This window comes from Eschrichtius robustus, chromosome 4 (genome assembly GCF_028021215.1).
Source record: "Eschrichtius robustus isolate mEscRob2 chromosome 4, mEscRob2.pri, whole genome shotgun sequence".
Classification (NCBI taxonomy): Eukaryota; Metazoa; Chordata; class Mammalia; order Artiodactyla; family Eschrichtiidae; genus Eschrichtius; species Eschrichtius robustus.
The window spans coordinates 41328473-41343845 of NC_090827.1; the positions used below are offsets into that span (position 1 = coordinate 41328473).

Consider the following 15373-nt stretch of genomic DNA (forward strand, 5'->3'; position numbering starts at 1 on the left):
AATTCAGTCTGATTTATTTTGTTAATGTTTTTGCTATTGTTTAAAGACAAATGATTCCACCTTATAAAAGTTATAAAAATCTGAATCAAGTAAAACTATAAAATTTTTTCCCATATTAGCATAAAGTGCAGTTATTAAGCTGGTTTCAAATGCTTCGCAACTGTTAGTGCATTTAAGATGTTCATGATCGGTTAATATAGCTTGAATCTTAAACTACCCTCTCCAACTCCCACAGACTTCCCATCATGCTTCTTCAAAGGTCTCTAGTTCCTTCTCATAAGGTCAAATATTTTGATTGCACACAAAATTAAGTTAATTCTGAACACTTCAATACAGAGCACCTATGCTCACAGCCTTTGTACATTACAAGGACAAAGCATTCACAGCAGCTCTAAGATAAAAATAGGTGATTGTACTGCAAGCCTACTTTTTTGAACCCAATGTTAATCATTACCATATTGATTCTCATCCATTCGCAATCAAAAGGCCATAAGCACTGACAATAACAAATCAGAGACAATCAATTTACATTCACTAATTTTCTATAAATATATTCTAAGGATGAGGAGTAAAGGCATCCAAAATAAAATAAAAGGAGAGGTAACACTGAGAAAAGGTTGAAATATTAAATTATACTGATCCTAGTTGGACCATGCTACATATAACCTGGTCTTAAAGAATCCAATTGCCCCTAAAGTCCCATTTACACTGGAAAAAGGAAGGCTGGTTACAAAGAAAGTTGAATGATTTATTGACAGCATATCAAAGTATAGATTTAAACATTTAATACACTTTGCAAATTTGTTGCCATGCAAGCACTTTTAGCAATCTTTCTACTCAGATATAGATTTGTCTCTTTTAAGAAACCTCCACGTACAAGGTGCTAAAATATTTGGGTAAACATCATTTTTAAGAGCCAGAGATTCAACATTTGTCATATTCCCTTTGTTAGCAGGAGCTGTGGTGCCTGAAATGAATGCTGAGTTATCTGAAGCTAGTGACTTAAACGTGATAGAAATAATTCTACAGAAAGAGGAAAATCTACATGCACAAAGTGATTTCTTCGTAAGAGGTCATCAGTTGAGACTGTTTTAACAGGTCCTTTTGTGACTCTTTTAACGGATCTTTTTGAGACCCAAAGCTGATCAGGTGAAAGGGATTTAATATGTATCATTTTCTTACTTTAAAACATTTAAGTAAGCATAGGGTAAGAGTTCAGAATTAGGGTTTGAAGCCTCTATATAAGGGCTAAATTGCCTTTCAGATTAAGATAAAATTGAATAGAAGAAATAAAAGTATTAAATAGAATGGTGTCTGTTCCTTAACTAAAATAAATACTTTTTAATGAATCAAAAACTCAAGAATTAATTTTAAAGGGAACTTTACTTAAATAAGGTAAATATATTGATTTATTCAACAAATATCTATTAAATGATTATTTTATTATAATCTGACACTAATAAACAATGTAGACAAAATGGACAATAAGAAATGGCTTCCTGACTTCAAGGAGTTTTCAATCTAACAAAAGAAACAAAACTTATCATATAGCATAAGTACGAAAATAGCTCTTATGTGTATAAATTTAACTCTTCTTTAGCACTTATCTCTGTAAATTTAACTCTAAGATGGAGTTCTCTAAATTGGTGTATTCACAACTTATAATCCAATGTTCGGGGCATCTAAGCAAAGAAATGAAGATTAATAAGAGTTAATAGGATTTAGAACTATTTTTATTCTAATTTATAGTAAAAGCAAAAAACCCACATATTAAATGAGTTTTATTACACAATATATGCACAGAACGATTTTTATATGTTCTTATGCCAAAAATATCTGTACATGTCAAAGATAGAGTTCTTCAGACCGTATCAGAAGAAGAGTAAATTCCTCTCCCATCTATTAATTTAATGAATCTTCCTAAATATACCTGGGTGAATTTGCTACCAGCATTCCATTCTCCCTCACTTCTCAGGGTTAAGGATCATCAACATAGATTTTTGTTGTCTACTAACTTTAGGAAATGCCTTATATACAAATTATATTTTTAAAAAAATTTAAGAATAAAAACACTACAGGTTTTAGTGAAAACCCCTGGACTTAGGCATCAGAGTCATTTCATGACTATTAATTCTTTAACCCAATTAACCTCTTTAATAATGACTTCATATTTTTATTATGTCTAGGTCTTGATTGCAAGCTATCTCAAATCCTAATTGTTTGAATGGATAAATGGATGACCTAAGAAGAGCAACAGCCACTGTATAATTTAGCTGTGTAACTATAAACTATCACTAAATCTTTTTTTTTTTTAATAAATTTTATTTTTATTTATTTTTGGCTGTGTTGGGTCTTCGTTTCTGTGCGAGGGCTTTCTCTAGTTGTGGCAAGAGGGGGGCCACTCTTCATCGCGGTGCGCAGGCCTCTCACTGTCGCGGCCTCCCTTGTTGCAGGGCACAGGCTCCAGACGCGCAGGCTCAGTAGTTGTGGCTCACGGGCCCAGGTGCTCCGCGGCATGTGGGATCTTCCCAGACCAGGGCTCGAACCTGTGTCCCCTGCATTGGCAGGCAGATTCTCCGCCACTGCGCCACCAGGGAAGCCCTCACTAAATCTTTATTCTATTAAAAATTGTTAAAATTTTATTGCTAAAATTTTACTCATTTATTTGACAAATACTGAAAATTTCTTTCACCAGACACTGTATCATATGACAGTCACATACAGATTAATTTCATTTTATTTGGACCTTTTGCACCTCTTTAAGTGCATAACGAAGTTCGATTTTACAAATGGGTCTCTAACGATGTATGTAATATCCCATTAATATAAAATATACTCTGACCCTGGTTTCTAGACTTTATGCCAGACACTTAAACATGATTACAGAGCATAAACTGCCACAATATTGACTAAAAATGTAATGGGATTCACTCAACCAATGTAGGAAATAGCTATATAATCAATTGATGTCAAAATATTTGAATTTATTCTTAAGCTTGGATTAGTTCTACATAAATATTGTAAAAATACATATATGTGTGTGTAAAAATACACACACACACACACTCCTGGTTAAACTTAAGTTGTTCTAGAAAGAATACCAAATCTTACTATAATCAGTTCTGAACATCTATCCCTTCAGAAACAACATGTAAATTGAGTCCAACTTACCTACAAAGGAGAGAGAACAGGTAATTGAGATAATTCTTGAATGAAGTAAAAATAATCACATTGTTTCATGAAAAAAACAGCTGTACTTTTGCAAATTTACTGATTTTCTGTAATCACTGTGATTGGAGAAGCAGAGAAAACCAGAAGCAGAATACAAGAAGAGGCATTTCCTGCATTATTCACTGTCTCAACACTGATGCTTTTCCTAAAGTATATTTTACAAAAATTATCCATACACACTATGGCCATAAAAAGCATTTTGTGATCAAATATACTAATATTATTCTCATAACAGATTCAACAGTACACTTTATTATATATATATATATATATATATATATATATATATATATATATTATACACATACACACACATACACACATGTATTGACTAAAGGCCTTGAGGAGCCCTCCAGTAGAGATCCTAATTAAATTTAAATGAACATTTTCCAAGCTTATTTACCACTGTGTGCTTTTCTCACAGAACATCCATTTTCATCACACAGTACACACTAGGATTTGCTGTACTGGAAATTTTGGACAGTGAGAACTGATCAAACAAGTAGCCGGCTACCACAAAGCTAACCAAGGAAAATTATAGGTACAGCAAAGAGTAGAGGAAATGCTTTAAGAACTTTAATATCTATTGATCTCGATGAAATTATAAAAAAACATAGATGGAACCCAGAAAAAAATTTTTGACTGAAAGGCAAAGGAGCCTGAAGTGATCTATTCATGAACAGAAATAAAATTAGAGTTAAATTAAACAGGGATTAATAAATACATTTTTATGCTCCATTCTTAATTCTACTCCCTGCCCCTATTATTTGCTTCTATTTCTCTTAAAGTCCTCATAAAAATTCTATGTTGTATTACAATTATTTGTCTCTCTTACTAGATTAAAAGGAGAGAATTGTCTTAAAATCATTCAGTACATGTCTGCTATATAAAAAAAGAAATACCACAAGCAGGCATACTAAGGAGGACTCAGGGCAAATAAACTGACACAAAGCTCTGTATAAGAGATAGCATTTGAACTGAGCCTGACAGACAGTGAAAACAAAAACTTAGAAGTGTTTTTTTAGAAGTATAGTTTATGGCCTCACAATACTGCTGCATAAAAGCTCCATACCATAAGATTTCCTTATAGGTAAAAAAAAAAATGCATAAGGAAGTTAAGAAGACATTTATATTTCCAATGAGCAATTTAAACTCAAAATTCTTATTTTGTGATTAGCAAAAGATAACCCTATGTTTTACTGACTCAATTATTTCTTTTTAAAAACCACACAATTTTCTTAATATTAGAGAGTGAGTTTTAGTTTAAAAGGTTGACGTGTACCCTATATACAGCACACTCTGAAGAGCTAAGCACCACAGTTAAATGAAGTAAATCTCCATTTATATTAAGTTCTACAATAAGTAAAACGCATGCACAGTAACAGAAATCAAATCAGTAGCAACTTGAGGTGATACGGGTAGGGATTGATCACAGAAGCACAGGGAACTTTCCGGATTGAAATGGGTGCTACATGGTTGTGTGTATATCTAAATGCATTGAACTGTACCCTTAAGATATTGTATATAGGGCTTCCCTGGTGGTGCAGTGGTTGAGAATCTGCCTGCTGATGCAGGGGACACAGGTTCGAGCCCTGGTCTGGGAAGATCCCACATGCCGCGGAGCAACTAGGCCCGTGGGCCACAATTACTGAGCCTGCGCGTCTGGAGCCTGTGCTCCGCAACACGAGAGGCCGCGGTAGTGAGAGGCCCACGCACTGCGATGAAGAGTGGCCCCCACTTGCCGCAACTAGAGAAAGCCCTCGCACAGAAACGAAGACCCAACACAGCCAGAAATAAATAAATAAATAAATTTTTTTAAAAAAGATATTGTATATATACTGTTGTATATAATATTGTAAAATATTACATATACATTGTATACTAATTATGCTTCAATAACTTTGATTTTTTAAAAAGTAAATCTGATTAAGCCAAAAGAAAATGAAAAAAGTAAGAATCTTATCTATAAATGAACATGTCTACAATATTTGGCAATGACAAAATAGCTGACAATAAAAATGAACAATTAATACACACTTAATAACACACAAAAGAATGAGGATGTTTCATAATAAAAAGGACCAAAAGGTAAAAGCCCAAAATACAGTGTTTATGATCAATGTTACCATTCATTTATTAATTGTACAATTATATAAATATTTGGTTGAATAGTAATTATGCTGAATGTTGGAGATACAATAGAAAACAAAACACTGTGCTTACCTTTAAGAAACTTAAAGTCTAACGGGAAAGAAAAAAAAATAATAGACAATTTAAATGAAGAATGAAATTACTATAAGGTGGATCAGTGAGTGCTTAGGATGTATACCTCACCTAGGCTTAGAGTTGTGGGGAAGAGAGGAGTCAAAGAAAGCTTTCCAGAGGAGATTGCAATTTAGCTGGGAGTTGAATTATTTATTTATTCCATAAATATTCACTGAGCAGCCATCAGATGCCAGGGACTGTGCTGGGTACTAGGCACACTTCACAGTTTACCTAGTATACTAGGTATATGAAACAGAAATAGTTGTAACCTTCATAGGACCTAGAGTAGAGAGAGGGAGACTGGCAATACAAAAGTAGCAAACTAGCACAGGCATAGTTAAAATTTGTGATATGATGAGTGTTAAGGTGAAGACACGCAAAAAAGATACCAACTATAGATATGATCTGAGAAGAGGATAATTAAGCTGAGTTCGGAGTGATGAGAAGAAGCCAACAATTAGACTCACCAAATTTGAAGGAGGGAAATTATAGGGAAAGAAAAAGCCTACGCCAAGACACAAAATTATGATGGCACATTTGGGTAACTTTAAATAGTTCACATAGCTTGAGAACAGTTACAAAAACAAAGTGATAAGAAATGAGGTCTAAACAGTAAGAGAGGCCTAATAATGAAAGATGCCTTTGTGCCATGGTATAGAGCTGGTTTGCTTTCCCCCACCCGTCTCCGGTTTGTTTTTTTTTTTTTAATTATCTACTTTACCCAAAATACTCATCACAACTATAAAAAGGAAAAGCTCATGAAATAAAAAGCCAAGAGCAATGACATTAATGTCACATATTTAGAAGGAATAAACTCAAAAGGGAGAAGAAAACAGGAATTAGAAAAAAGAAATTAGAGGAGAGTGATGGAAAAGAGGAACACTTTACTATGAAGATTCAGGAAAAAATTCAAATGGCAATAATTCAAACACGAAACAGACATTAAAGAATCATATGAATGGTGATAACTGGTTCTTATTATGAACATTATAGTTTTAAAACTAATAATTCAGAGATATAGAAAGAAATGACCAAACCTTTTGTTATTACCTTCATGCAAAGGAAATATTTCCCAAAATAGCAACAATCTACATATTTTGATGAAAAATGTATAAAGAAAAATCAGACTAACACTATTTTTAAATTAACTTTTACTGCTAATTAATTACTCACACAGGATGCCAGGTCAGACTACATGGTGCTTCTAGTTTTTCTATATACTCTATGCATTTCTGATAAATGGGAAAAGAATAGATGACCTGGCAGAAGGCTCAGACAATAATATGTGATTTACAGGACATGAATGCAGCTACCGTAAGATTTATCTGACAGCCCTCTCTGATAGTGGACTGTTGAGTATCCGATGGAATGATTTCTAGTCTAGAAAGTCTACTACTGAGTAGCCATACACATTATTTATTTATTAGATGTTTTGGGTTGAAACCATTTTTAAATGATGCACTTCACAATGCACAGTCATAAATTTAGCTTTAAACCCAAGAAGGGAGGTAGTGTTATTGGAATGTATGTCAGACTGAATTAGGATGAGCAACACAACACTTTTATAAAGTGGCCTTGAATACAATGTCAATTCCTTCAAAAATGATATTAATGTCAAATGAGCAGGATACAAACACTTTACACAATGCTGGAGTAATATTACTTGAAATATTTATTTAACATTTTCTTTAAATTCATATGGATTTCTACAAGGTTTATACACATACACAACAAATATTGGGCAAAAATAAGTTACATGCTTCTGAAAAACTGAATCTGAAATATAATTAAGAAGTTGTTCGATTATTTTCTGTGCATCAGAGAATATACAGTTTCCTGAAGAGTGTACACAGTCTTATTCTAAAGAAGTAAAGAAGACTTAAATCAGGTTTTGGAGCTTAAATAGCTCTTGAATTATTTTCAGTATAGGAATAAACATAACTTAATAAACCATAAGTATATATATATAACTTTACTCAAAAATAATATGCTAAATATTTTAAGAAAGATTTTCAACTCTAAATAATAACATTTTGTCTTAAAATGTTAAAATTTAAATGGGATAAAATATGAAATGGTATCTAATCAACCTATTAATGAATGAGTGGATATTGAAAAATATAATCCTAGCTGAAGCTTTAACAAAATATATACTGATCTACTTGGTCATAATGACAGCAAACCAAATGTGATCATTTCCTCATTTCTTAAGTTCAGGCTCTAAACTCTCTTCTGTAATAAAATACGGCAGATTTAAACACTTTGTTAAGAAGAATACAAAAAAAAATAAGTTTTGAATGGATTCAAGAAAAATAATCAGAACATGGCTGATTGTCATGAAATTAACATCAACTAATTCGTAAAGTTTTAAATCAAATTTGCAGATGTTAAGTTCATAAGCATATCCCATTATTTATGTGATTAAAAAGGAGTTTTTGACCTGATCTTTCGATCTTTGGCACTCAATCCACTACATCTCTTCTTTAAAAAATTGATTAAAATTTTAGCAAGATGCTAGCCTTTTACTTCCCACCCTATCTCAGACTAAAACAAATTATCAGTCAAGCTCAAGCCATAGCCACCCAATATCTGCAAAATGTCGACTTCAAATTCAATTTCATCTCTCTTAAGCTTTCACGTAGAAAAAGACAGTTCACTTTTTAACAAAATAAATCACTTTTGTGATTGCCAAACTGACCTCTTTGAATTAGGAAAATTCAAAGTGAAAAATGTAATTATCACCCCAGAACAATCTGTATACATCTGGAGCTAATTCTGGCTTCATTTTTCACGTCATTTTTTGCACTGTGCTACATCTTATAGAGATGCCGTGGAACTTTTGGAGAACCCATAAAAAATGTTAAGAACTTCAAATAAACCCGATAATGTGTTTTATTTAAACAAAACTTTGAGATGATCTGACTTTTGCAACTTACTCTAAGTGATCTTCATATTCCCATTTGATTGGAATAGTATTAAACAGCACTGTGACATACATGACAAATAGGTGTCTTAAAACATGTCATTCTTTATCTTTTCAGCTTCTAACATTCCACTGTGTAATATACTATATTTAAAACAGCTTTCATGTATCAATAATACATTAAATTCTTCTAACCTAGAAAGTGAAACTTCATTATCAAACTTCACCTATGAAACAATTATATCACTATAAGCAATAAGTTCATACTGCTGTTGAGTATACATATAAAACTGTAAGCAAATGCTTCTTAAAGTAAGGGTAATTTCACGTGAGTATAAGAATGGTATATGGCAATTTCCATTCAAGACATAAACAACCAATTATTTCAAATCAGATTACTAAACGGGAAATTTCATCCAGTCAGTTTTTAAAGGAATGGGAGTTTTCTAAAGTAGATAATTAACTTAAAAACATGACTCTCACTAAATCTAAGAATAATAAGCCCACTACAAACATAACTACTCTTCACAAGTTCATTATAAAAATCCATTAGATGTAATCTCTAGAAGTAATTGTTCTTATTGCATTTTATTGACAATGCATAGTATTGATTTTTCACACCTTCTATGATTCTTTAATTTGTATTCATGAAATGTCCATCAGCACAGTCTAAATAAATTTGGCAATATAGGCACTAAAATGAATAAATCGATGAAAAGAAACATTAATTTTGCATTATCCTTATTCGTCAGGCAAGTAAACCAGGAGAGTTTTAAATGAAGGTCAAAGGTTTTGAAATGGGTCAAAACCCTTGACCTCTAGACCAATACTCTTCCTATTAAAAAAGGCTATTTTAAAGTTTTAAGTAGGGGAATTTACTACCAGCAAGATATCATTTTTAAAAGACTACAAAAAAAAAACTCTCAATAAAAACATTCATCTGTTTAACTGCTAAAGAGAAAAGAAAATATCACAGGATACATGATTTTTACATAAGTTTTAAAAAAAAATCATTAAAGTTTACCACATGGGGTATAAGGTTTCTGAACAATGAAAGTAATCTCGCTTTTAGGAATTTATTCACTACATCTTATTATGATGGATGCCATATTTTTGTTGATGTTTTCCCAAATCTACTAGGTATGTCAAAAATAATTAGCAATGACAAGAATTCAAAATTATTTATCACTCATTTTATAACCTCTGCACAAAAGGGAAGTAAACCCATTATTCCCATGGGAGTCAGAGTGGCACTCCATGAGGTATAGAAATAAATCTGTTTCTGTAACCTTAATATGCAAGGCAAAGAAATTTAGCCATCTCAAGACCATTTGATCTGGACATTTTTAAATGTGGCTCGAAAAACCTCTATTTCTCATTCATCTATCCTATTTCTCTCAGCACTCACTTCGAAATAAACTGTTAGCAACAAACACAAGAAGTAACCCTTTTGCAATACAAATAAATTATTTTAAAACTGCAAACACAAAACTACTGTAGCAAAAATTTCTAATCAATTTTAACTTTCTTGCAAAATGAATTCACTTGAGAATTTACTTTTAATTCAACATTTATTCTTGTCACTCACCTGAGAACACAGTAGCATAACCAATTCCACAACTGAACTACTAGACTTCATGCAAACCAGACCTATATCAAAGAGAATTTTTTTTTAAATTACAAAGTAAAAAACAAGGGATTTATTTCTTATACAACTTTGTCCAAATTGGTTTTAAAATAAAATTTAACTTCTTGCTAAGAACCAAACCTATACATATTTGATCATATGTGTAAACAAAACATTCTGTAATTACTTTAAACTTGGCATCAAAACCACCACAATTTTTTGTAGCCAATTTCATTTCAGCTTTCAAATTACTAAAACATTTATTACAACTTCATATATAATGACATTTCACAATACTCATAGAAATGTGCACAACATATGCCATATTGACCAATATCACCTAAATTTTGTTTTGGAGAGAGTTGATTGTTATACATGCAGAGAAGGGAAATGGCTCCCTGACCTTTGCTTTCTCCACCACACTCTCTCCCTTCAACCCTCTAGCTATCAATCAAGTTTCCATTTTGTTTCACGGCAGCAGACATCCCAAACACTCTTATTAGTACCTTGACCTGTGACCTCACTCTAAACCTTAACAGAAGTGCAAGCCGTTGTCTGTTATATATTCTTGATTTTTTATAAATAAATGCATTTATATTTTCTCTTTTATGTTTCATTTGGGTTCACCAAAAATATCTCAGGAAGGAAGTTTTATATAGTTAATAACTATCTGAAGAATTCTTTAGTTTTGATTAACAGTAAGATATAAAGTAACTACTTTAAAGAACATTCAAAGAACATTTTATAACCAGTATCTTAAAAAAGCAATGCCAATAACTAAAAGCACTAAATTACTAAATTACACTAGTAATAATTAGAAAAATTAAAATTTTTTATTCTATATTTTTCTAAGCAAATGTAAGCTTAAGTTAAAAGTAAACTAAGTATAACAACTAAAATAATTCCTCATGGCCCTCACACACCCCACAGAATTACCTAATTTCTTTCTCCACATTAAAGCTCTTGTGGGCATCCTATCCCATCCTATTCCCTTTCTTTAATCTTCTTGCTCTGTAGTTCTTTCTCTTTCCCTCTTTTAGTCATGATGCCTCATACCTGCTGACGGCACATGTTGGCATTCTGTAGCCTTACAAATAGTATTCAAGTTAAACAGGTTGTTCACCCCCTTCACTTTTTAGAAAAGTCAGAACCATTTTTCTCCATGTCTGAAAAAATGTGTAACATAGAAATGATGGTAACAGTGTCAGCACTGGCACGAAAATTAGCTACAGAACATCTACATGTTACATTAAGCAAACAGACCATTAACTAGACTAAGTTGTTGTTTCTATAGAGCTAAGATGACCATACCTCCTCAGGCTAATGCCAAGGCTGAAAGGAAGGGCACAGCAATACTCCATCTCTTACTGCTGGTGTAGCCTTTGTTGGTCTGAAAACCTGTCACTTTTCATAAAATGTTACCTAACTACTACAGGAAGTTCCATATATTTCAACTTCAAAAGCCACTACGTGCAGCAAGTAAATTTGGGTCTTCCTACAACTAGGACATTATTCCTTACTGCTTGATTCTAGAGGAACCAGAATTCCTACCACCTTTCCTTTTCTGGCAAAGCATTTGGGCCCTGATCTGGCTCAGCCTTTTATATCCACTCAGATAATGAACAATAATGATTAAAAGGGCCTTGGGCCGTCCAAAGTTAGAAAGATTTCTAGATGTTCCTTTGTCTCTCTACAGCATATTGTAGGTTAGTTCAATACTCGTACTTTCAAAAAATTACTTATTTCAGTCGTATTTCTCAATAATAAAGATTAGAAAACCAGAGGAAGGTTGATACAACCACTGATCAGTGGGTTGAGTGTTCAAGGACAGTAAGATGTCAAATAACATTTTATAGTTTGATTAGAACAATTCATGTGTTTTTTGGAGTGAGGTTTTATAGATCTGTAAAGCATGGGTAGAGGGCGAAGGTGGATTTTAAATGAGAAAGGGCTTCAGAAGACAAAAAAAGAGCTTATATTAGACCTCTAATACTAAGCTTCCTGCCTAAAGGGCATCAATACTGCAAACAAAAATATATAACCTTGGGAATAAATAAACAGGAAATAATCCCAATAAGGGACTTGATATCAGATTACACAACTTAATCACATCTCTCTATGACCTAAATTGTTTTGTGACACTGGTTGCATGGATGAAAAAGCAAGAAATGACTTATAAGTCAGTAAATCTGTCTTCAGATCTACATTCAGACTCTAAGGATTACCCAAAGGAAGGCCTTAAAACAGCACTTGGAGTGAAGTTGTAAGTTGTTACAGAAGCATCAATTTTCATTTTACACACACAAATCCTATTATTGTCCCACTTAACAGAAAGTGAACAAGGTACTGTAGGCTCAGAGATCTGACTAGCCTCATAATCTGACCCTTGGGTTCAGTTTTCTTGGTTTTACCTTTGATTGATTTTTCAACAATATGGAATTTTAGTCTCCTCAAAAAAGACAAACTGAAAATGCCAAAGCCAAGAGGTTTATACTCTTCTGATGTTTCACAACCAAAGACCACTTCAATTTCTCCACCAGAAACTATTTATCCCACCTCTATTACCACTGTTTTTCCATACTATTAAACTCAGAAGTATTAAATGGCTTACCAGATATTAAGCTATCAACATCTGAAGGCACTGAGATACCTAAACTCTCAAGTGTACCATGAAAAATGGTCATGACCATTTACTGTCTGGAACACAAGAACCCTGTTTTTTGTTTTATTTATTTATCTTAAGTCACCTTAAATAATTTACAAAAAGATAAAGCGATGGTGTAAACATTATTATAAGTTTCAGTAAGAATTTAAGCATAATAAACTCAAAATTATTTTCCCTGTTTTCCAGGTTTTGAAAGTATTTGTCTATAATTTGGATATAACTAACTGCTCCTCATGAATCTATAAACATGATATTCATCTTAAAAATACTGATTCTAAATTTCAAATAAAATTCTAATAGGTGCAACTTTATCATTAATTCTGGTCCTTCTTCTTGAACTAGCATCATCAAATGCAATACTTTGAAAAGTTGGATTATTCAAAAGTTGGATTATTTTGTTGTAGAGAGAACAGCCATTTTCTTTCCTCTCGAATTCCAAAATATTTTCTTCTTTAGATTATAAACACCATTTAGAATGATTAATCAACTGAATTTTTTCATTTCTATATGAACTTTTCCTTCCAATTGTCTTCATGCATATACCTGCTTTAGTATCTATTCACTTAGAACTGCACCAAGTAAATTGCGGTGCACAGTCATCATGAACGATGGATGAACACTGTCACTAGCCTTCTTAGCAAAATGAGATGTTCCAAGTTCTTGTCACAAAACATTGTATAAATTTTGCAGAATGAAGTCCTTCCTCCTATTGAATGACATGCTGCTGAGAAAACCAATTTCCTTTTTGTCCACAGAAATATGCTGTGCATTAATGAAGTCCTGATTTGATAAAAAGTATGAGTACTACTCCCTGTCTCTTCAAATTCACCCACAGTTGGTCTAGTAATTATAAAATGTCTTCTCCTGTCAGTTTTTTTCACCTCATCATTATGGGCAGAAAATAAAAAATTCTGAATTCTTAACTATATTCAGTGAAAGCTAAAAATAAGACCACAAAGATGGTATCCACAGACTTCTTTTATACCAATATTTCTCAACCTTTTTTGAGGAGCCTAAGGAACATTTCAGACCATTTTTTCTTAACTGTGCCCCCATGAAATTTTAACGCTAAAGATAAACTGTACAGATGTACTGTTGTCCATCAGAAGGTCAAAAACCAATGTAATGTCTAAGATACTTTTGCCCTCCCCAAATACCAGTTTTTGATCCCCCTGAGAAAACAAATTTGTATCTTCTTAAAATACAATGCAATACTTTGGCCAACACAGTAAGAAAACTGAGGGTGATCCAAGAGTGATGATTTGTTTTCCTAGTGCACCATGATTCTAGGGGCAATTCCAGTATTCTTGTTTTCTTATTATTTTAGTCCTTAGTATAGCTAGAAATAACTGATGAGTAATGATAATTAGCAAAATGTTTTAAGATATAGGAAAATTAAGATCACAAAGACCTCAAAATGAACCTTAGTTTTATAAAAAGTGTCCAATGAAATCACTTAAGGTAATTGTCAGATAAAACAAACTTTTTAAAAAAGTAATCGTCTCTTTGTTTTTGGAAGACTTCTTTTAAAAAATAACAGTAATAAAACATCAATTCTTACAACGGGTTATAACTACTTGAAAAAGGGGGTTAATATCACTAAAATTGAGCCAATCAGAAAATATGTGACTTTAGGCATGATGTAACATGAAGTATTACATCTAATTAAACTTTTAAATTAAACTTCAAGCCATCAGAAAATACACAGAATAGAGAAACTGTTAAATAACATCACCAAGAATAGCCACAGAGTGCCAAAATGTATAACATTCTACAGAACCACCAACCATATTTCTTCAATGAGTCAATAACGTGAAAACAGAGGAAGAATAGGGGGAAACTATTTGACATTAACATGGACTTGAGACATATCAAATGCAATAAAATTGACTTTGGATCTTAATTGGAAGAAAATCAATATAAAAAAACCTTTTAAATAAAGATGAATATGGGCTGAGTATTACAGAATTATTATTAATATTATTAGGTATAATAGCAATTATGATTATGTAAGAAAACATCTTTTTTATATGAATTATGAATTATTTAGGGGTGAAACAACGTGATGTCTGGGATTGATTGAAACACTAAAGCAAAACAAAGGGAGGTGGATATAACAATTATGGCAAAACGAAGATGGTCTGGGTAGTTGCCAAAAATAAGTTCATGGATATTACAATTCCTACTTTGTAAATATTTTAAATGTTCTTTAAAAATTATTAATAAAAATCACTTTAAAAATTTAAAAGTAATAAATTTTCAAGTACCTGGTCACACAGCTAAGGACTGACAAGGGCTGAGGTATCCTGCCTTTTAGTACAATGCTTTTTGAACAGAACTATGCTGCGATCACCTCCCCTCAAAACTTTCCTGTTTTACAATGCATAAAACCACCACCCAAAGGATTCCTCACAACTTAAAATATATAAGCTATATAAAACTTAGATTTGTTTGCTATTTTTATGAACACAGACCAATGAGGAGTCACTGCTCGAGTTTATAGATGAGCAATAGTGCATCATCCTCTGTTTTATCATTTTATCAGAATTTACCAATAAGAAATTGATTCTAAATTAAATTTTGTTCCAGGATCTAGAATTGGCAAGTTTAATACTTCTGAGTATCTAAGGTGATCCTATTTTGCTGGGTCTATTATAAAACT

The 15373-nt window shown here is 32.4% G+C and overlaps 1 protein-coding gene across 3 annotated transcripts in view; it reads right to left on the reverse strand.

Annotated features, from left to right (window-relative positions):
- The window catches only part of LRBA (LPS responsive beige-like anchor protein), a 750846-nt gene that overhangs the window by 521665 nt on the left and 213808 nt on the right, over window positions 1-15373 (reverse strand). For all 3 annotated transcript variants that reach the window (XM_068542607.1, XM_068542608.1, XM_068542606.1), the window contains exon 34: window positions 10008-10069. In XM_068542607.1, the coding sequence (XP_068398708.1) occupies window positions 10008-10069 (62 nt within the window). The remainder of the gene's footprint in view (window positions 1-10007; window positions 10070-15373) is intronic.